Raw genomic sequence first — 24,090 nt, forward strand, 5'->3', positions numbered from 1 at the left:
ATTGGATATTTCACTTCCTACAAGGCAAGTTTTTAGAAAATCAAAAGGCTTTCCTAATCTAAAAAATCAGTGTAAAACACATGTTAGCCTTTCTAACTTCTTGAACATCTATATGCACCAAACAGTGGCAATAAGTAGGAAACATAAAAGCACGGCATGAAAGGGCAAAGATTTGTAAGATAGTTCACACTTTCATATGCTTCATGTTTAGATTTGTAAGATAGTTCACACTTTCATATGCTTCATGTTTTTCTACCATTACAGATAGTGAGGCTCTTGGCTGTGTACAATGTAAAACATGATTATCCTTATATGATTCTGACATCCAATTTCACCAAGTCAAATAGTAGCTTAACAAGTAGCAACTTATAATAAACAGTAACGCAGTCGAGGGCGTGCATCTAAATTATCATTATACTTAGATATGGTCAGTCATGGGTATTCACAGCAAATCGAACACTTCTTAGTACTGATTCCATGATTTGAATTGATTACTCTCTTCCAGTTACACAAGGTTTCTAGCGCGCTTCAGATTGCATCTTGCCAAAATTCACTCTACATTTGTAAAAATTGTTGACCAAATCAAACCCTTGCATCCATGCTTTGGATATAAAGCATGGCACATTCAGTAACTCTAATAAAAAGCTGCAAGTGTACTTCATCTGAAGAAAGGTTATGAAACAGCCATTGCAATAAGAACATTAAGGCTGGGACTGATAACAGCCATAAAAAGACCCCCACCAAAAGTTCAGAGACTGACACATACCATCCAATTCATCAAGTGAATCGACACCCTCTTCAGATTCTTAATCAAAAAGTTTTGTTATGCTTATGTACACTCATCTGGAGCCCTGAGGCAGACCCATAAAGGGATTCAAAGTCCACCTGCCCAGGTAGTCTTGCAACTTCTATATAATGCTAAAGGCCAAATAATAAATCAAACAACATCAAAATGTCAGTAATTACTCCAGTTCAATTGACCTGGTTGAGATTGCTGGTAGCCAGCAGCCTGGGAGTTACTCCCTCCAGCAGCTCCCCCTAATGCATCTGATTGCTGAAGCAACTGTGGGGAATTTTGGGCCACCGCTGACTGTGCGGGATGATACAATCCAGCATATGCTGCATGTCCAGATTGTGCAGGTGCAAATGCTACATTCTGTCCTTGTGCTGACAGGCTATAGTATGAACTTGATTGCATGTTAGGAAGGTTTTGAGGGGTCCGGAACCAGAATGCAGAGCCATCAACCTGCACATTAATAGAACATTATGCATACAATTAAGTTCTCTCCTTCAATTACATTAACAATCTTTGGATAAGGTTTATAGGGTAACAACCTGTTGACTGGGAATGTAAAGATTTTGTTCCTTATTTTCCTCAAAGCCAGCTCTATTCCCTCCACTTGTTGCTGAACTCGCAGAAAATCCAGATGGAGATGTTGTATAGCCAGCATACCCAACAGGAAAACCTGGTTGTGAAGAATTTCCACCTGACGGCATGGGCTTATACTGGGACAATGAATATTTGACTGCAGGGGCAGCTGAAGGGAATGAAGTGACAGAAGGCATAGGATAATTGCTACCAGAAGATGGCTGGGGATATCCTATATTGCCGGTAAAACTATTTAATGTTGGAGGGGAAATGTAGATCGGTGGAAAATACTGAGCAGGATAGGGAATGTATGTAGGAGGGAAGGGAGAAATATGTACACCACCAGGTTGAGGAAACAACTGCATTTGCTGATGAGGGAAAGACATGGTAGTGGGTGCAATTCCAGCCATTTGTGATCCTTGAGCTGTAGGAGCTGCAGAGGCTACTACCACAGAAGTACCAGTCTGCAAAGTCAGATGTATCAGCATCAAACACATACAATAATGTACACTGTTTACAAAACAGAGAGTGTTAGGTCAAGGATTAAGTTCACAAACCTCCTGTGATGCCGATACACTTGCACCTGATAACAAAGCGGCATTCCCATTGTACTTGCTCACAACTGTTGCTCCAGCAAATGGAGAAAAGCGGGCATCTCCATCACCACCAGGCCTAAGAAATGGATTGTAAATGCTTGATGAAGGATCATAGGTTTGCTGCATCTACACAGACCAGTGTCAGAATGAAAAATGTTTGATGTATGAAAAGAAGCTAAAAAGACTACTACTTACAATCACAATGTGTAAAAACAGCAGAAAATTCCAAATTAACTTCACAATTTTTTTTTACAAGTTGCATTACAGAACACAGCACAGACAGACAAGACTACTAAAAATGTGAAAACAAAATATCTTCACATAACATAAGCATAGATAGATAGATACAAATATTAAACGGACTTAAACCCAAAAATCTCCCAATTTCCCTGCCTCCAAACCATACAACTGCTACTTAGTAGAAGCAAATGTGAAATATTACTTATTTTTTAATCAGTTATTTTATTCAATCACTATCTTAATCAGATATTGCAGTGACTCAACTTCATAGAAAATTAACAATCATTGACCCATACTGTTATGTACCTAATTAACTGTCGTTAGAAACCAATGGTCATTATAAGAGACCAATCCCAGGTGCCATTTGACTTTATATATATAATATATGTCATGAACCTAATCACCACATTCACAAGTCTATTTATAAATTTCTATCTATATTATGCTACTATGAAATTCCTTAGACATTGCTTAAGTTATGCATATGCAATTCCTTAGATATTTATTAAGCGTATCTGCTGATCATACTGTAGATCATGAAGACAAACATCTGAATCAAGTTAATGATATTCAACATACAAAATGATAGTGCTTTTTTTCTTTTTATGTGTCTTTCACAGGGGTCCATGGAACACATCCCCAGGCCTAAGCCCAAAGTCGGGATGCCATGGGCCAATGACAGAAAACATATGCCCATCATCCCCGGCATCTGAGACCCAACAAGGAGTCGTTTCCCTTTTAAGGGGGCAATCAGGCATCCCTCAACCCTTCCATTGACATAAGGACATCCCCCTTGGCCAAAAGAAAAAAAGCCTTATTAAATTTATTAGAAAACAATAAAAGGAAGAAAAAATGTCCTACATTAAACCTAAATGTAGAAAGGGGTAACATTAACACCCGAAACCTATAAAATCCTCACCCATGCTCTTCTTCAACCACAAAAGATAAGAGGAATGGAAAAGAAGCAGAAAAGAAGAAACTAGAAGAAGAGGAGCAGACGAGGAAGAAAAGAAATGGTATCTCCTTGAGGTATGTTCCCATTCTTGCCATTTATTCATCTTCCCCTTTTCAAGTTTCTACTTCAAACCTATGTTCCCCAACGGCGTGTCCCTAGGTATTTTTTGATCATTCCTGTTCTGTGTATACCTTGGAAAGATTCTCAAGCCGTCCAGAAAACATTCTAGAGACAAGAGGATAGTCCACGTCCTTGGGGCAACTAGGGACATCTCAGATATCCCTTGATCGTCCTCACAGCAAATCAGCTATTATTTTTTTTAGTCCAAAATGAAAAAAATAATTATTCAAACTTTTTTTTGTGGTACCCCACAACACAATGAGTCCTAAATGAGCAAAAATGAGCCTCCCTCTTCATTCTAGTTCATTTTTACATGCCAAAAAACTTTGCAGCCAACTTGGAAGAAAAAAAATCATTTTGAGCAAGATCTGAAGGTGAAGCTGAAAAAATCAGCATTAGCAAGTGTGTGGGGAGATGGCAAGAAAAGTGGAAAGGGTGAGTGATTCTTCCATTTGGTCTTTTTGTTTCTGAATTTTTTTCAATTTTTTGAAGAAAAAATGAATGATTTTCTTGTTTCTTTAGTTTGCACTCGCATTATTGTTCCACAAAACAACAAGAGCTACAGCAATGAGAGTAGCAAACATAAAATGAAGAAAAGAAACATGTGAACTTTGGCCTCAGCAGGGCTCATCAAGGTGTGGGAGTGTTCTAGGTGAGGGAGAACAAACCCAAAACCCAATTGAGAGCCCTTCCACCATTTTGAAACCTTATGCAAAAGGCCATTTTAATTTTGAAAAATCTCTTCTCCAATTTGCAACAACACTAGACAAAGACAAAGAAATATGGGTGGGTAGGAGAGTATGGTTGTGTCACAGTTGCAAAACACAATTTAAAGGGAGCTACACTGGAGTATATTCTCCTCTCTTGGGCAATACAAACCATGTGGTTAAAGTGTATCCAGATAAAGAGGAAGGGAGCTACACTGGGGTATATTCTCCTCTCTTGGGCATTACAAACCATGTGATTGAAGTATATCCAGATAAAGAGGAGGATGAGAAAGTAGAGGTTTGTAGATTACATATAGTGGTATAAACCGAAGAAGCAAACATCAGGAAAAAATCACGATCAGTCACGATTAATCGGCGATTGGGAAGGTTGCCGATTTTTTCCCCCAATAAGTTTTTTATTGTTTTTTTAAATTTTTCAATTTTTTACGTTTTTTTGTTAATCCGATTTTCTTCCCGATTTTTTCAAAAAATCTTATACTTTTGGTTTGCCGATTAATGCTTCCTTGGTATCAACAATGTCTAAGGGTATGACAAAGCCAAAACAATTTGCACAATCAGCTATTCTTATGCCCTCCATGGTTGCTAGTGGTAGAGGAGATGTTTCTACAAGAGGAAAGAGAAAGACTAGTGCTCGTAAAAAAGCAGAGATAGTAGCAGGTATGTTCAGTATGCAAGCACGGGATGTGGCACAGTCTTCCATTGCCAAATTTTTCTATGCCCATGCCATCCCATTCCATGTAGCACAGTCTTCCATTGCCAAATTTTTCCATGCCCATGCCATCCCATTCCATGTAGCACATTCTCCTTACTTCAAACAAATGTTCAAAGATGTAGCTTCTGATGGTCCCTCGTTCCCAAACCTCCTTGACAATGATTATTCTAAGGTGAGTTTGGTGATCGAGGAAATGAGACAAATTTGGATTACATTAGGTTGTTCTACTATCATAGATGGATCGAGACTAATATTAGCCGTCGGCCACTCAACATCATTGTCACTTGTTCAGTGGACCTTGACTTCTTAAAGCTATTGATTGTTCAAAAAAATGCAAGGATGGGGATTTCCAATTTCATATTTTGTGAGAGCCATAGATATTAGAATAATTAATTCTTTTAGTCAATTACTTTTTTAGTTGTTTTATTAATGGTCATTTAGTTAGTCATTTAGCTTTTTAGTTCGTCATCTTAGTTGACTTATTTAGCTTTTTAGTTCATTTAGTCTTTAAGTGCACCTATTGCTTATTTTATAAGAATGCATAGTTTGCTTTTTAGTGTTTAGCTTTTTAGCTTTATTTAGCATTCTAAGCATTTTAGCTTCATGTTGAAGCTTTAGAACATTGTATTGTAATTCTTTTATATACATTGTATATTCGTAATTAATTCATTCAATTATTTTTCAATAGATAAGGTTGGGATCTCAAATGTTGTATAAGTAGTCACTAATTTGACATATGTGTACATATTAGTTGGCACGATGGTGGAGGGTGCTTACAAACACATCTTTTGAACCCCGCATTCTGTCATGCATTGAACAACACATTTAAAGACATGGGGAAGATATTTTGGGTGCAAAAAGTGGTGGCAAAAGCTAGAGATATTCAAATATTCATTTGCACTCACCACAACTCACTTGCTCTCTTCAAATTTTTTTCAAAGAAAGAATTCCTCAAACCTGTGTAGACTAGGTATGCCATTTATTTCATTTTGTTATAGATGATGCTTAAGATGCAAGAGGCTCTACAGTGGATGGTGGTTAATACAAAGTAAATTGTATGTCCTACTTCAAACACTGCTAAGAAAAAATCTATCAAACAAAAGATCCTTGATGACAACTAGTGGTCCATTGTCAGACAAGAAATTACTGCTTTTATTATTAACTTTTTTATTTTATTGTTTCTTATTGTTTAATTTGTCTTTTTCTTTTTAAATTTTATTTGCAAATATGTTAGCTCCTTCATCTCAGCAATTATCATTAGATATGTCAATAAAGACTCCCCTAGACTTGGAGAGAGATTTATGGGACATGTGACAACATATTTGGGTGGATGAAACAAGCCATTTGTAATACACATCCTAATTTGAGATTATATGACAGCATCTTAAGCCCATTGTGATGTGGCCATGAAACACTATGAAGACCACACTTCATATGAAAGCCTGTATTTAAATCCCAAATGGGATACACCAAAACCTAGGAAGTTGCCTCTTTGTGATGATGACGAGATAAAACAAAGGTTAATGAAGGCCCTTCAAAAGATGTATTCAAGTGAAGAGTCGACTAACTTTGCACACAATGGCTTTGCCTTTACTAATATTTGTGGTCTTATGTTAAAAAAAGGCAAAGGAAAATATAGCTACATAAGCCCGAACCGAGACTATTGGATGGTGGACATTCTAAACTTAATTCTATCTTTTAGCTACATATATATATACATACATACAATAAACATACTGAAAACATACCCAACCCCCAAAACAATTTCTGTTGTATGTAATGTCCCCACTTTGGAATAAAATTTAATAATAAATAATAATAATATATTAAAATAGAAAAGAATAAAAATAAAATTAAAATTAAAATACAAAATTGCAACAATGCTGCCTCCCTATCCTAAATTCCTCCTAAATTCCAATATAAAGACCATCCCTAGGAAACAAACTGGAAGGCTTGCTCGATTTGGCTCCTTCCATAGAAGAAAGCATCTCATACCTATTGTTTGTAACTAGGAAAGAGGGTTCGGATTGCCTAAGGGCAACATCCGAACCCCTATCGGATTGGGGCTTTCCCTTAAAGGTCACGTGAAGGACTGGACCTAAAGAGGGTAACGTGCCCCTAAATAGGACCAGTCCCATATTAATATCACCTCACTAATTTAACTTGGCGCCTAAGTTCTTATATTCATTCAAGGCCGACTTGGGGTTATATGCCCATATAAATAAGTATCATTTGTCATACTCAATCATCATTCGATTCTCTCAAGGAAAGCGAAATTCTTCTGCAACTAAGTATGCGAAACTAAGAAGAAAAGTTGGGCGAACTTATCCAAGGAGGTCAAAGACATTTTGTTTTCCTAATTTCTGTTAGAGAGCAGAATTGGTGCAGACTTGGCTTAATTAGAAGGGCAGATCTGATATGTTAAAAGGAGCAGATCTGATAAGAAGTTGAAAAGTCCAGCTAAGTATTGTATTGGTACAATTAAGATTGAATACATAATACGACCTGTGGGTCTTTAGTGCTGGGTTTTTCCTCCTTGGAGGTTTTCCCAGGGTATTTGTGTTTGTCTCTTATGCACTTAGTTTCATTCTGTCATTTACTTTACTTAATGTTAGCAAACAATTAAATACTGAAAATCTGATTACTAATCTGGGTCATAAAATTGAACATGGTATCAGAGCTAAGGTGTAACTAACTTCAGATTGCAGTAAATCATTTGTTGCATCTAGTTGCTGTTTGTTTTCAGATTAAAATGTCAGGTTTGAGGGCTGAAGATAGACTTGATGGAGCCCTTGATTTTGCTGCTTGGGAAGTCCGTATTCTGTTGATTCTTGAAGAGAATGAACTACTTAAATTCGTAGAAGAAGAAAGGTTGTCCCCCCCTGAAGATGCTGAAGAACTAAAGCAGTTCAAGAAAGACTCCCTCAAGGCTAGGAAGATCATAATTGAATCTGTCAAGAATCATCTTGTCACTGTCATATCTGTAATGTGTAACATCATTGAGTCTGAACCTCACGATGTCGAAGAAGCTATGTCTCATCATGATTGAAAATTAGCCATGGATGAAGTGTATGGGTCTATCATCGAGAATGATGTCTAGGACATTGTACCCAAACCCAAAGGTAAGTCTGTTGTTTCTTCTAAATGGTTGTTTAAAATTAAGCATAATGCTGATAGTAGTATTGAAAAATATAAAGCTAGGTTTGTAGCTCGTGGTTTTTCTCAAAAGGAAGGAATAGATTATGAGGAAACATTTGCTCATGTTGCTAGATATACTTCTATTAGATCTATAATAGCTATTGCTGCAGCCAAAGGTTGGGAACTGCGTCAAATGGACGTTAAGACAGCCTTCCTCAATGGTGTCATTGAGGAAGAAGTCTATATTGAGCAACCAGAAGGTTATGTAATCCATAAAAGAGATTCTCATGTTTGCAGGTTGAAGAAAGCCTTCTATGGGCTCAAACGGGCTCCTCGTGCTTGGTATGAAAGAATTGATAAGTACCTACTAAGCTTAGGATTTCATAAAAAAATGATGATATGCTTATTCTGGTTTTGTATATGGACGATTTATTAATCACTGGTGAAAATAAATTAATCATGAGATATAAGAAAGAATTAGCCTCAGGATTTGAAATGAAGGATTTAGGTCTAATGCATTACTTCCTAGGGTTAGAAGTATGGCAAAAATCCAATGAAATTTTTCTAAGTCAAGGAAAATACACTATTGAAATTTTGAAAAGATTTAGAATGATGGACTGTAAAACTATGTCTACTCCTATGGAATCTAACTTAAAGAAGTTAAGTGTTTCTGCAGCTAACTCTGATTTTGCAGATCCATCCATCTGAGTACAGGCAGTTGATTGGATCCTTGATGTATCTAGTCAATACTAGACCAGATATCTGTTATGCTGTGAATGCCCTCAGTCAGTTCATGAGCTTGCCTAAACTTGTTCCCCTGGTTGTTGCCAAGCACATTATGAGATACCTGCGTGGCACTATTGGTTATGCGCTGAAGTATTCATTTAATACCCCAATCTTCTTGGAAGGCTATTCAGATTCAGATTGGGCAGGAAGTGTCAAGAACAGGAAAAGTACTTCGGGTATCTGCTTCAACTTGGGCTCTACACTAATCTCTTGGGCATTTAGAAAGCAATCTTCGGTAGCATTGAGCACTGCAGAAGCTGAGCACATTGCAGCATCTGTTGCATCTAGAGAAGCAGTGTGGCTTCGCAAACTTCTTGCTGGATTCTTTGGTCAACCTAGTGGTCCTACCACTATTCATTGTGATAATCAAAGCTGTATAAAGATGTTGGTAAACCCTGTGTTCCATGACCGGTCCAAACATGTGGAAACACATTATCACTTCATTCGAGATATGGTGCAAAGAGGCACCATTCAACTGATGTATATTAGCACAGATGAACAGGTTGCAAATATTCTTACCAAACCCTTGTCCAGAGTGAAGTTCGAATACTTCAGAGACAAACTTGGTATTGGGGAAAATGAAACCTTGGTTGAGAGGGAGCTTCAATCTCAGTGATTCTATCCGTAGCGTGTTGTTCATTCTTTGCTTGTGTGCAAGAATGAAAGGATCCACTCTATGCTTGTGTGCTAGATGGAAAATTGTAATTATGTAAAGACCCACTTGTGTATTACACTTTCTATGCTTGTGTGCTAGAGCCATCCTATGCTCGTGTGCTAGGTGGAAGATGTAATTCTATGCTTGTGTGCTAGATCCACTCTATGCTTGTGTGCTAGATGGAACTCTAAAGGTTCAGTTTATGTATTCTCTTCTTCCCTAGTTAAGAGGGAGTGTTGTTTGTAACTAGGAAAGAGGGTTCGAATTGCCTAAGGGCAACATCCAAACCCCTATCGAGCTGGGGCTTTCCCTTAAAGGTCACGTGAAGGACTGGACCTAAAGAGGGTAACGTGCCCCTAAATAGGACCAGCCCCATATTAATATCACCTCACTAATTTAACTTGGCGCCTAAGTTCTTATATTCATTCAAGGCCGACTTGGGGTTATATGCCCATATAAATAAGTATCATTTGTCAAACTCAATCATCATTCCATTCTCTCAAGGAAAGCAAAATTCTTCTGCAACTAAGTATGCGAAACTAAGAAGAAAAGTTGGGCGAACTTATCCAAGGAGGTCAAAGACATTTTGTTTTCCTAATTTCTATTAGAGAGCAAAATTGGTGCAGACTTGGCTTAATTAGAAGGGCAGATCTGATATGTTAAAAGGAGCAGATCTGATAAGAAGTTGAATAGTCCAGCTAAGTATTGTATTGGTACAATTAAGATTGAATACATAATCTGACTTGTGGGTCTTTAGTGCTGGGTTTTTCCTCCTTGGAGATTTTCCCAGGGTATTTGTGTTTGTCTCTTATGCACTTACTTTCACTCTGTCATTTACTTTACTTAATGTTAGCAAACAATTAAATACTGAAAATTTGATTACTGATCTGGGTCACAAAATTGAACAATACCAACCATCCATCCCGCTCTTGTGTGTCATTCAAAACATGGAGTCATCTAAAAATGGGCTAAAAATGTTGGTGTTGGAAATAAGCCACACCTGGACTGGTCCAAGAGGGGCCAGTAGCTCAATGGTAGAGCACTCCAGCAGCGTATGGAAGGTCCTAGGTTCGAGTCCTAGCTGGTCCAAGTCTCAACATGGTATCAGAGCCAGGTCCAGGCTAGGAGCCCCAAGCACATGAGAGGTGTGGCTTAAGGGGGGGTGTTGGTGTTGGAAATAAGCCACACCCGGACCGACAATGGACTAGTCCAAGAGGGGCCAGTAGCTCAGTGGTAGAGCACTCCAACAGCGTATGGAAGGTCCTAGGTTCGAGTCCTAGCTGGTCCATGTCTCAACAAATATAATTAAAATTTAATTAGTTAATGAATGGTCAAAAGACATGGAAGGAAAAGTTTTGGCTCCCTCAAACATGGGATATAAAAGGGAGAAGAGAACCTCATTTTGAGAAGGGGATAATTTGGGAATCAGAAGTGCAAATCTGATTTAAATAAGTAGTGCAGATCTGATTGTGAAAGGTTGTGTCCCTTTCAAAGGGCATAAGTAATGAAGAGTTGCACTCTTTCAAAAGGTGCTAATGGTGAAAGGGTGTGTCTCTTGCCAAAGGGCATCCATAATGAAGAGGTGTGACCTCTCCCTCACATTGAGAGATATAAAGGAAAGGAGTCAAAAGCATCCAGTGACATGATCATCGATCAGATCAGATCAAAACTATTATCAAGTTACAGGAATTGGCAGCCTCCTAGTAAGGAACATTACACTGTAGCGGCCTTTTGTACCCACATACCGTTCTCATACCCGTACCTGATTTGGTAACTTAGCAAACAACTAAACAAACAGCATCCTAATAGTCTCAGATAACTGAAATAAGGATTGCAACTTCAATGTATCCTTTACTTTTGCAACTTGTGCAACCCAAAATAAGAAAAACAAAAGGGAAATCCTTGTGTTTGTTGCAACTATTGATTATTTTTTATTTTTAGTTGCAACGGGCTATAATCAAATAATGTCTTAAGATATTTGGTAACTCATAGAACAATTTGAATTTCTATGCATCACTCTATTTTTGCACCTTATACTACCTTAAATAAGAAAAAGAAAAAAGAAATTCTGTGCAAAATTAGAAATTGAGTCTTCAGTCTCAATTTTATGTAGCAAAAAGTTTACTTTGCTTTTCCAGTGTAAATATAAGTTCCTTTCACCCATGTGACGAATGAGAAGTTTAAGATGTTGAAGAACTCAAAACAATGACAGTGAAGGTGGCGAGGGGAAAAGGCAAATTAAGGGAGCACTCAAAGTTGTTGTCTAGTTGACTGTGTCAAAATTTCAATTGCCATTCTAAGTTGTTGGAAAAGTATCTCAAGAGTTCATTCAATTAGAAGGCCCGTTTCAATTTTCAACAAGCTAATTGCCATTCTAAGGGAGCACTCAAAGTTGTTGTTTAGTTGAATGTGTCAAAATTTCAACTGTCATTCTAAGTTGTTGGAAAAGTATCTCAAGTGTTCATTCAATTAGAAGGCCCGTTTCAATTTTCAACAAGCTAATTGTCAACAAAACTGTTGATTCAGGAGGGACTTGCCTCTGGAAATACCATTTTTCTCTCTTGCATACCATGCAGCATCACTGAAGTAAATACACACCTCCTACACATCGCTCATAAAATGGTTGGGATATACTCTCAATGCTCACTTGAACTGAGGGTTCAGATAATAAAACTGTATGATGGTGCATCTCCACATCTTTACCTCAACATTGGCACCTACTTCCACAACAACTAGTACCTTTTTTTGCCTCAAGGGCAATAGCCTTGGGGTAACAGCCACTCAAGAACTAAATGAGTTTGACAAACATATACGGAAACTTTGGCAGAAGAAAAACCAGTTTCTTGGTGGCAGTTGTGTGAGCCTCCATCAATGATATGCACATCAGCCATTCAGCCCTTATTACATGTTTGTAGTTCCTCATCTACTGAGAAGAACTAGTCTACATGCAGACTCACATCTACAAGAGAGGAGAATCTTATCATTGTACACAAAGCCTTGTGTCTAATGGATCACAAGGCAATCAAGTACAAAGAGATTTCTGCAGCACAATGAGATGAACAGCTTGAGAAGCCAACAGAAATTTGTGAGGATTCAGCTCTAAAAGTATATGGTTGGTTGGGGTCTAGTTGCAAGAGATAGGTGAGTCTAGCAATTCCAACAATAAGGAGTATATAACAGCATTTGCATCAGAGTTAGATTATCCAACTAGCCATTGTATTTTGTGTGTTAGTATGACCTTGTAGTATTGTACTCCATACTTCATATTTTGACCTTGAACAAATTGATAATACAAACATTATGTGATTGTCATTCAATGTTCATCACAAGATCAGTTGATTGTCAAATTGTTAATCTTTGTATGCGTTCCAGCTTGTTTTACTTGTATCATTTACATAAATGATAAATTGCAACTTGTTTTATTATTTTTGTCATTAATTTTTCAAATATTAATTTGTATATATTATTTTATTTTTAACAGCCATCCACCCCCACCATCCCAAAACATAGAGATCACCATTTTTCAGAAAATAAAAAAAAGAACCCAAAAGATATTAGAATATTTAATTCTATGTTAGTCACCTATTTTTAGTTCCTTGTTCAATGGTCATTTACTTTTTTTATGTAATTAGCTTTTAAGCTTAATTTAGCTTGTATGCTTAATTTAGCGTTTAGCTCTTTAGTCTTTTAAAACGATTTGTTCTAATTATAGAACATCATCTTGTAGACTCTATATATACGTGTGTATATCGCTCAATGTAATTATCCAGTTATTGAATCATTCATTCAATTTATTTTTCATGGTATCAGAGCATGAAAATTGAAAATTTTTGAAAGATTTTTTTATTAAAATTTTTGGGAATTATTTTTTAAGAGATATTTTCAAATCTTTTTCTGGGCGAAATTGTTTTTAGAGATTTTTTTTTTTAACAAAAAAAATCATCACAGGTCTTTTCGGAAATATTGCAGGGTTCATGCAGTCAAAGTTTTTTTTGCAGATTTATTTCCCAGATTCGAGGGTTCGTGCTATTTTGCAGGGTTTCTACTAGATCGTGGGTATTTTCTCAATTTTTTTTTTCAGACTTTGTAAGCACGATTTTCGCATCTAGAAAATAGAGATTTTGCTGCAGCAGTCGCGTTTCCATTCCGGGGTATTTTTTTTGGCGTGATTTTCGTGGTTTTTCAAACCCGCGTTTTTCACTATCTGTTTTTTTTTCCAGCGATGGGCGGATTTGTTTCACGATTTCCTGTGCTTTTCCTGCATCGGCGGCAACTGCTAACTTAAGCTGCAATTTTCAGTGGATAGCGTTGTTTGGCTCTCTGATTTTGGGCTTGGTACACCGATTTTTGCCTGTGTTCTGTTCGCGATTTCTGTTTTTTTTGTGGGTGTCGGGTTTTCCACGAATTTTGGTGTCTTCTAGGCGTCGTTTATTCTGTAAATCCAACCTAGGGTTTTTGACCCTATTTTTTTTACATTTTTTTTTATAAAATCGTCTATATTTTTCTGTTTTTTTTTTACAAAAATCAGAGGTATTTTTTTTTCTGCAAATTATTAATTTTTTCCTGATTTTTTTCAGGAAAAATTTCAGGTTTTAAGCTTGCAGAAAATTTTAATTTCTAGGTTTCTTCCAAACCTGGAAATTCGTGCCTTGGGATTCATGCCAGAATTCCCCTCTAGGGTTTCAATTTTTTTTGCAGCTGGCTTCTATTCTGATTTTTTAATCAGATTCTTCTATCTCTTGCTTTCACTCAGTTGACCTCGTTCAACCTCGATTTCCATAATGGCATCTTTAACCAACATCATGTTGGAACACAGTCAGAAGTTCAACAGCCGCAACTACAACACCTGGAAACAGCGCATGTTGACCATTTTTTAGTACCGTTGCCTTGATCAAATTGTTTTGGGCAAGGGTTCTCAACCTACAGCAGCAAGTCCCGACCAGGATAAATTTGATGAGCGCACTCGAGAGGCTGTCATGCTCATCAAATTATCAGTCACAGATGATCAACTCCCTCAAGTGCCTTCAGGTAAAACAACGAAAGAGATTTGGGATCTCTTGAAAGGTCTTCACGAAACGTCCGACAAGAGCCCAGCTTTCTTTCTGAAGAATATGCTATTTTCTATCATGATGGATGAGAAGACATCCATCCAGGCACATCTTACGAAGATAAAGGACATCCATGACCAGTTGCAAGCTATTGGCCGCACCATGGCTAAAGAGGATATGGTAGTGATCACGCTGAAAAGCCTTCCCAAATCCAACGAGCATTTCATTGATATGCTCAATATCACTTCTACTAGTGTTGATTTGAAGTTTCCTAATCTTTGCAAAAAGCTTCTAGAGCAGGATCGATGGAAGCAGCGCTAGTTCGTCCACTGAACAGGCTTTCACAGCCTCAGCTTCATATAAGAACAAGGGTAAAGGTTCGTCCTTCCATCAGAAAGGGCAAGGTCAACCTCAGCAATCTTCGAAGAAGAAGAGCTTATAGTGTTCCTACTGCCATATGTATGGTCATTTGGTGAAAGATTGCAGGAAATTGATAGCATCCCTGCAATCCAAACTGGGAGGGTCCAAGTAGAAAGCCAATTCTGCCACACATCCTGATCAGAAGGAATCTGCCTTCTATGCTTTCATGGCCCAAACCTCATCTGATGATGTTCAATCATCAACCTGGTACATTGACTCTGGAGCCTCTCGGCATTTTACATATCGTCGAGATTGGTTTACAGAGTACATGCCTTTCACTGAATCAATGATCTTTGGTGGAGGCGAAGAGTATACTGTTGTCGGCAAGGGCAACGTTCAAATTTCATCTGGTGGGAGGGATTTGATATTCCACAATGTATACTTTGTGCCTGGTATAAAGCTCAATCTACTGTCATTCAATCAGATTATGCAGCATTCACCACAGCTAGATGTTGTTTTCGGGTTGCACAAGTGCAGCATTGTTGGCAGGGAGACTTGCACTACAGTTGCAGTTGGTATCGAGGATCATGGTCTTTATAGACTAGTTGATTCTACTAGTTCTCAAGAGCTCGCCATGGCAGCTAGGAGTACTTCCATCAGCACTCTTTGGCATCAACAATATGGGCATCTAAATGTCCACTATCTCTCTCAGTTGGTTCGAGAGGATCTAGTCATAGGATTACCTGTGATTCAAACTCACAATCATGGAGCTTGTGGAGCATTTCAAGCTGGAAAGTAGCATAGGTCTCTATTTTCAGATGGAGACGCATGGAGAGCATCCAAGGTCTTGCAGCTTGTTCATGTGGATATTTGTGGTCCCATGAACACTCCATCAGTCACTGGATGCAGGTATTTTCTATTATTTGTTGATGATTTCAGCAAACGCATGTGAGTTTATTTTCTTATGCAAAAATCAGAGGTGTTCACCATGTTTCAAAAGTTTAAGGCGTTTGTGGAAAAAGAGTCTGGCTGTCAGATAGTCACTCTTCGATCCGACAATGGAGGGGAATTTTGTTCTACAGAATTCACCAACTTCTGTGCATCATATGGCATTAAGCGTCAGCTTACCACACCTTACACCCCTCAGCAGAACGGTGTTATTGAGTGCAGGAACAATACAGTCACTGAGATGGCTTGATCTATGTTGGAGCATAGAAATGTTCCAAAACACTTTTGGGCGGAAGTGGTCTTCACTGCAGTCTACCTTCATAACCAATATCCCACAAAGGTTGTTAAGAAGATGACTCCAGAGGAAGGTTGGTCTAGCAGGAAGCCCAAACTGGATTCCAAATGCCAAGCTCACCAAACTGGATTCAAATAGTCAAAAATTGATGTTCATCGACTGCAGTGACAACCATAAGGCTTATCGGCTGATTGATATAGCCACTGATTGTCTCATATTCAATCACGATGTAGTATTTGATGAAGAACAAGGGCCTTTTCAGCCTTCTCCTGATTTGAGCACTCAGGATCAGCCTCCAAAGGCTCCAAGTATGGGTGTTCGCCTTCCCTTAGCTCCACCTAATGGGAGAGATTCAGTTGACTCTATAGTTGTGGGGTCTCCCAAGCAAGACATTGTACCACCTGACTTTCCTCAAGACCTTTTGGATCCTCATCCAGAGGACCTTGCTCCAGATATTCCAAGTAATCTTCTTCATCCTGCAACAGATGTTGGTACTTCTACTTTCCGGCCTAAGTGGTGGGCCAAGACCATTGGTGATCTTCATGATGATCTCATTGAGGGTAGATCAATTAGAGGTAAGGGCAAGCAAAACACAGTTAATTTTGCTCTTATGGCCAACATTCACAGTATTTATGAGCCTCACACATATACAGAGGCTAAAGGTGTACCTGAGTGGGAAAAGGCTATGGTAGCTGAGCAACATAGTCTTCTGAAAAACAACACTTGGGTATTGTCAGATCTTCCTCCAAGGAAGAAGCCCATTGGTTGCAAATGAGTGTTTAAAGTCAAGTATAAAGCTGATGGAACCCTTGATAAGTACAAGGCTCGGTTAGTAGCAAACGGGTTTTCACCGAAGGAGGGCATCGACTATGAGGAGACATTTGCTCCCACAGCGAAGATGAGTACCATTTGGCTTGTCCTTGCTCTCTCAACTCAGTTTGGATGGAAAGTCCATCAAATGGACATCAAGAGTGCCTTTCTCAATGGTGTTTTGCAGGAAGAAGTCTACATGACGCAGCCTCCACGTTTCAAAGTTGCCGGTAAGGAACACCAGGTATGTAGACTAGTCAAAGCACTCTATGGCCTCAAACAGGCTCCTCATGCATGGTACATAAAAATTGATAAGTACTTGATTGATCAAAGCTTTCAAAGGAGTCCTTCAAATCCCAATTTGTATGTCCAACATACTAGTGATGATATGGTCAAATGTTTTTCAAAAAGTGAAAAAGAATCATCCCAATTCAATATGTTTTTACCTTGTCGATAATATGCATAAATGGCTGAATGAACTTGATTATTAAAAACCAATTTTCACCTGGTGTATATATTAGGTGAAGCTTAAAATATTGATTCCTTAATCAACTGAATTCATGATCAAAATGACTAATCAAATTAAAAGATTCAAATAATGAAAACTCAAAACTCAAAAAATCTAAACTAACAATTTGCACAATATTATTGATAAGTTACCTAGATATGTATACATTACAAATACCTTTTAATTCAGTTTAAAAACCTCAAGATATAAGATAAATTTGCAAAACAAAGAATCCATACTGATTGACAATGAAGGTTTGAACAATTATATTTGTGTCCTCAAATGACAAATACTATTTTTACCATAAAGGTCAAACTATTGTTCAATCTTTATATCCAAAAAAGAAATTCAAATTAAGGATAAGCTATTTAATAACACTGTAGACTTGCCCTACTTAATCAAACAGAACTGAGAACAAAAGAGAAACAAATTATATGGAACTGCAAAAGAAAAAGGAGAAAGAAATAACTGTGAGAAATGAACTCCCAAAAATACATATTACTTTTTGTCCAATCTAACCATGAACTGTGTGTGTGTGTGTGCAGTTATTTTAGAAGTTCGTTCCACATTTTAGGAGCAACAGTACAATCCTTCTTAAAACATTGCTATTGATGTATGTAAGAAGCAAGGAACTAAAGAGAAATACCACAAGGCTTGGTTGCCGAGAAGCATCATGCGCGCTGGTCAAAGCAGGCTCATAAGAAGGATATTGGCTACTGATAATCTGAGGTACAAACCCGACACTTGCATAGCTTGGAGTAGTTTCAACAAGTGAAAATTGTGGGTCCAACTGTACAATTGGATCTTGCTTTGACGGCTCAGTTTGGGAAACTGTAATTTGCGAAATAGAATCTCTAACATCAATCCCGGAAGCCAAGTTCTCCACTGTCCGGGGGGATGTTTGTTCAATGCATTCTGTTGGGGACTCTGATTCCTGGTCTGATGTCCTGAAACAATTGAACAAACTAATTATACAACTATTATCCATCAATTAATAAATATTATGCATTAGCCAGGAGTAATGATTTAGTAAATTTATTCCAAAGAAATTACATGAACCTTGAGGAAGGTTCTTCGTTTGATTCCTCTGTCTTCTGGGATACCTCAGAAAGGGGTGAAGAACTCTTGTCATCACCCCCCTTGCCAAACTCCATGCTTAAAGAATTCCCAACGAATGTCCCGAAGCTTCCAAAACTGAGCCCTATACAAGCAGCTTCAGGGACCTGAAGATGATCTGGAATGATAAGGTGCTGCTCGCTCCGGACATTCAACCGTTCGAGCTTTTCCTGCAGCTTTCCAGCTGCATCATCTGAATTAATAGAGTTTGACAAGGGTACAGATGATCTGTTTGTTTCAGATGCATTTGTACTTCCAGTGCTAGTGTCAATCACTCCAACACTGGAAGATGTTACATTCTGGTTAGGTGGTTTACGCTTCCACTCCATGTTAGGTCCAATTGCTGTATGTCAAGATCAACATAAAAGAATTAAGAAATTGCATTCATTAAAACATAAAATACCTTTGCCACATATTTATGTAAATTCTATATCAGTATTCTATATACCACTAGAAATGAATTAGCAGTTCCTGCCAGCCCAAATTAATTAATCTTGGGGGGCCAATACAAAGAAATTTATTGACATCATTAGCACAACTAAAAGAAACAAACTAATTAATCTTGGGGAGCATAGCACAGAAACTTATTTACATCATTAGTACAACTAAAAGAAATACGCACATGGCACTTACTGATAACAGAGGAGGATGTGTGATATGAGTAAAAACTTCTGGCTATCAAACATTTAGATTTTTCTCCAAATGATCATACCATAAAAACTTTAAGTGGTTCAATGTATCAACTGTAAGCTCTTCTTAAATAGGGGAATGACCTGGAAATGAGCCTCTCAAATGCCTAGGAAAAAGCATTTTCTCATTGAGTTTATGAACAAATATTATCTTCAACACCTTATGCAAAATTAAATCCCTCTGAATATCCTCTAAACCTGGCCCTGTACAACTCCTGTTTAACATTACACTATATGCAATATGAGTTTTTATCTCATGTTACTTTGTGAATTCCACCTATATTTGGTATAGCTATGTAAGTGATCCCCCATTTTAACGTAGGGGGCAGGAAGAGGTGTCAGAAATAATGTTGAAAACGACTTGAACGAGCAAGCTTTGTTAGACTATTTACTGTTACATGTCAGTAATTTGATCAGAGTGAAGGTAGGTATACCAATGCTTCAAAGATCAAATGGTTATCACCAAAGACACTAAACTCTCTTTCATCAAGTCCAGGATAGTCCCAAATCTCAGTCTGCTTCTAATCCAATATAGCTGCAAACCGTATGTTAAAACGATTTGAATACACAGCTGGCCTTTCAAAAAAATACAAAACAAAAGCAAATTAATATTTCCATACAAAACAATTGAAAAATAACCATCAATGCCCAATAGACAGCAAAGCATTAACCTTGTTTGTTTCCTTCTAGACTTTACACCAATCTCGTAAGCAAGCTGTCAGTTAAGGAGATGAAACCTCCTGAGAAGCAAAGATCATCTAGGACTGTTGTTTTCCTTGCTGTAACAATAGTAAAAAAACGTGGAACCCTACCAGCCAACAGATGGCAATTCCCCAAATGATGAACTGATGATATGGTCTTTTCCATGATTCCTTCACCAGACAAAGAATGCAAATTTCTCAACTCTATGTGGAGAACATAAAAAGCCAGAAGCCTACCACTTAACCTAATTGCCTTCCATCATGGAGATGATCCATATATCAATGAGTTGATAATCCTATTGAAACATCATTAATGGATTTCTAATGTGAGCCTACTACACTCTCATTAAACTTCCCTACAGGCTTATCTCACCCATGGCAGATATAATATGCATGAAACATCAAAGAATCGGATAAAATAACCAGTAAGACAGAGTAAGTAAACAAGAACAATCACATAACAAGAGATTTTCTCTAGAGAAAACCAAAACAGGTAGAAAAACTCCATGAAGAGTATGCTTACGGCATCTAACGCAATATTCAAGGCCAATATATGGAGGTTCTGTCATGGCCCTCCTTTAAGCTAGTTGGCCAGTAAATATTAAAAAGGTGTTTATAAAATAATAATAAATTAAATTTAAATAAAACAAAAATTGAATTTTTAAACTTGGCGCCTCATTTAAGCCCTGGCACCTTTTTCAAACAGGTATTATATTTTGGCTTAGTGTGCTGGGGCAGAATCATCTGGAGATTGACAAGATTTTGGGGAATGTAATCCTGAAGTTGTGCTTGCAGGATGAAAACCTTAGCAGGTCTTCAAGGTTGGGAAGAAATACCCGACTTTATTTTGTCAGTTTTCCTCTAAGTTGTCTATTCCAACCTGATTTACCTGTTGTGACTAGTGCAGAATTGTGTTTACAGAAGTCCAGATCACTGTGACCTGAACTAGGCTCGAGGAGGGAGCTGCACAAGGATAATTACAGAGGGTGCGACCCTAGTGAGCTCATTTTTTAAAAATGCAGATCTGCTAATTGTAGAAACTCTTGAGTGCTGCAGGCCATACCTTAAGCTGAGCAATTATACAAGATTCATTAGCTCCCCACACTGATTGGCAAACTCTGCACCAGGAACCAGATCGCTGGATCAGAAGTTACTGATAAGGCCAAAGGCCATTACAGTGCTTCACAAGAGGCATCAGAGGCATCAAATCCACTATTAGCCATCTAGAGAGATCCGACTCCATTCCAAGTGCAAACCTTCAGGTCAGAGGGACTAAGCATTAATAGGGTCAGCGCCAAAAGGGGCACTCACCAAAACCTACATGCATATCAGCCAAGAAGCGCCAAAAAGGTGGATGAAATCCAGAACTTGCAAAGTCATTAATCGCCAATCCCCCTGTAGCTGCAATTAAATTCCAACGTGCCCTTTGCTGCTCAGGTCTAGTGCGGGAATGCTCTTGGCAGATCTAAAGAGACGGATCTAGGGTTTTGAACTGTTGGATTTTGCCAAGATCAAGGGCACAATGAAAAGCATAAAAGAGACAATAGAATGACAAGAACAAACTGTATTCTCATCAATAAAAAATGATCAACTGAATTAACCAATACAATGAATAGAGGCCTGCTTATATAGGCAAGGCCATATGGATGTATGAGCACACAAATATGACATGTGGCTCAATGAGAAACAAAGGTAGGTAGGAAATAGGTGTGGGTAGGTAGGAGAAATAATATAATATTCCACATGAGGTGGATCACCCACCGAAGGTGGAATTATCACTCCACAATAAGTGGATATGATAGTGTAATAACAAGATCAACACCATAAAAGGTGGAATTTCTCCTACACACACTATCCCAATGTGACACAAACACCCAAGTGTCTCATATCCAAACTACTATGAAATGTATTATCCTAAGTTAACTTAAGTAAGTGTAATAATATCCATAATGAATATTTATTTACACCAACACCCCCCCTTAAGTGCAACTTAGGGGAATGAAGACTCAAGTCAACAATGCAAGATGGGTCCCGGCTACTAGGCCATGATAGGTACCCATGTACAAAATGCAAATGCAAGCAAAACTATGCAATGCAATCTCTCACAAACGGAGAAAGGGAGAAAACCCAGAGGGAAAAAACTCCCCCCCAAAAGAGAGATGAATGTACAAAAGAATCTCAAAGAAGGAGGACAAAACCTCAAAGAGGAAAAAGTCCCCCCCATAAGAGAGGAAGGAGAAGTCAGCTAACCCCCCCTAATGACACATCCCGCACCCCCAAGAGAGCTCGCAACTACTGGAACTTAATCTCGGTGAAAGGTTTGGTGAATATGTCAGCAACCTGCTCTGCTGTAGGACAATACTGCAAATCAATGACCTGCTCCTGGATGAGCTCTCGGATGTAGTGCATATGAATCTCGATGTGTTTGGTCCGCTGGTGCTAGACCGGGTTCTTCGAGATGGCAATGGCACTCTGATTGTCACAATATAGGACTGTCGACCGTGGAGTAGTGAATCCAAACTCTGTGAGGATCTGCTGGAGCCAAATGGTCTCAGTTGCTGCGTTAACAGCGCCTCGATACTCAACCTCAGTCGAAGAGAGAGCAATAGCATGTTGCTTCTTGCTCTGCCAACAAATGGGGCCTGAACCAAGGTGAAAACTGTAACCAGAAGTAGACTTACGATCAACTAGATCGCCAGCCCAATCGGAGTCTGTGTAACCAACCAAGCGAAGTCTAGTGCCTGCTGCATAGTGAATCCCATAGTGAGGTGTACCCTGGATGTAATGTAGAATGCATTTGGCGGCTTTCCAATGAAGCTCATGTGGTTCCTGCATGAAGCGGGAAACCATGCCAACTGCAAATGAAATATCAGGGCGTGTATGAGTCAAGTAGATGAGACTACCCACAAGCTGACGATACAAAGTGGCATCAACTAGTGGAGAAGAACACTGAGCCTCAAGCTTGACTTCTGAAAGAAAGGGAGTCGGGGTAGGCTTACAATCAGCCATATGGAAGCGTGCAAGTAGATCAAGAGCATACTTGGGCTACGATAGTGTGATCCCGGAAGGTGAATGTGAAATCTCTATCCCGAGAAAGTAGTACAAAAGACCCAAGTCAGTCATAGCAAATCTGTCATGCAAAGCAGATTTGACCCTGCTAATGATGGATGAAGTACTCCCTGTAATGATCAAGTCATCAACATAGAGCACAAGGATCAAATGAGAGTCATCCTGTCGCAAAATGTAGACATTCGGATCGGAATGACACCTGGTGAAACCTGCGGAGAGAAGAAAGGAATCCATCTTGGTATACCAAGCCCTGGGGGCCTGCTTAAGGCCATAGAGAGATTTCCTTAGTCTGCAAACCAAGGAAGTATCCTGGATGAAACCCTGTGGCTGCTCCATATAAATCTCCTCATCAAGGTAACCATGAAGAAAGGCACTCTTCACATCCATCTGATGTACAGCCCAACCATGAGCTGCAGCAATAGCAAGTGTCAAACGAATGGAGTTCATCTTGGCTACGGGTGCAAAGGTCTCAGTATAGTCAACACCTGCAACCTGTGAGAAACCTTTTGCAACAAGCCGAGCCTTATACTTATCCACACTACCATCCGCTGCAAACTTGGTCCGATAGATCCACTTACATTGAACCATCTTTCTCCCCTTAGGGAGATGGACTAGATCCCATGTGTTGTTCCTCATCAAGGAACTATACTCTTCCTCCATAGCTTGGTCCCACTCAGGAACCCCTGATGCTTCCCTAAATGTCTGTGGATCGGAAGCGGTAGCAATAAATGCATGTGGAAGATCCTGATGTTGTGATCGAGTTCTTCGTGTATCCGAAGGATCCCCAACAAGAGAACCCGCGGACTCAAGTGTCTGTCGAGCCCAACGAGGTCTAGGTGGAGGTGGAGAACGAGGCTCCTCAACTGCGGAGGTGTAACCCTGCGGAGGTGTAACCCTGCGAGTCGGAGTTGAGGGAGTCTCATCATCTGAATCACTAACATCACTATCCACAATGGAAGAAGGTGGAGGAGGTAGAGAGGCTAAGCTAGGAGAGCTTTCCTCAAAGTGCACACTCCTCTCAATGAATACCTCATGTGTCTCTGGATCCATCAATCTGTATGCCTTAACACCCTTAGGATATCCAACAAATATGCAAGGCCGACTCTGTGGTTCCAATGCCTTGCGTTTCTGTGGAGGTATGCGAGCCCATGCTGGACACCCAAAGACTCTGAAATGTCTCACAATCGGTTTCCTTCCAGCCCAAACTTCAAAAGGAGTAATACCTTGCAAAGCTTTGTGAGGAACCC

General features: G+C 38.9%; 1 protein-coding gene across 2 annotated transcripts in view; it reads right to left on the bottom strand.

Annotated features, from left to right (window-relative positions):
* Nucleotides 1-366: 366 nt before the first annotated feature.
* The window catches only part of LOC131061267 (GBF-interacting protein 1-like), a 43,717-nt gene continuing 19,993 nt past the window's right edge, over nucleotides 367-24,090 (bottom strand). Inside the window, exons 6-10 of one of the 2 annotated variants that reach the window (XM_057994844.2) lie at nucleotides 18,328-18,727; nucleotides 17,915-18,215; nucleotides 1,927-2,085; nucleotides 1,336-1,833; nucleotides 367-1,246 (exon numbers count right to left, since the gene is read on the bottom strand). In XM_057994844.2, coding sequence (XP_057850827.2) covers nucleotides 956-1,246; nucleotides 1,336-1,833; nucleotides 1,927-2,085; nucleotides 17,915-18,215; nucleotides 18,328-18,727 — 1,649 coding nt within the window. In that variant the 3' untranslated portion in view covers nucleotides 367-955. Of the gene's footprint in view, nucleotides 1,247-1,335; nucleotides 1,834-1,926; nucleotides 2,092-17,914; nucleotides 18,216-18,327; nucleotides 18,728-24,090 lie in introns of both variants that reach the window. The other variant, XM_057994843.2, reaches the window with a different exon arrangement.

The sequence above is a fragment of the Cryptomeria japonica genome, chromosome 11 (assembly GCF_030272615.1).
Source record: "Cryptomeria japonica chromosome 11, Sugi_1.0, whole genome shotgun sequence".
Taxonomy (NCBI): domain Eukaryota; kingdom Viridiplantae; phylum Streptophyta; class Pinopsida; order Cupressales; family Cupressaceae; genus Cryptomeria; species Cryptomeria japonica.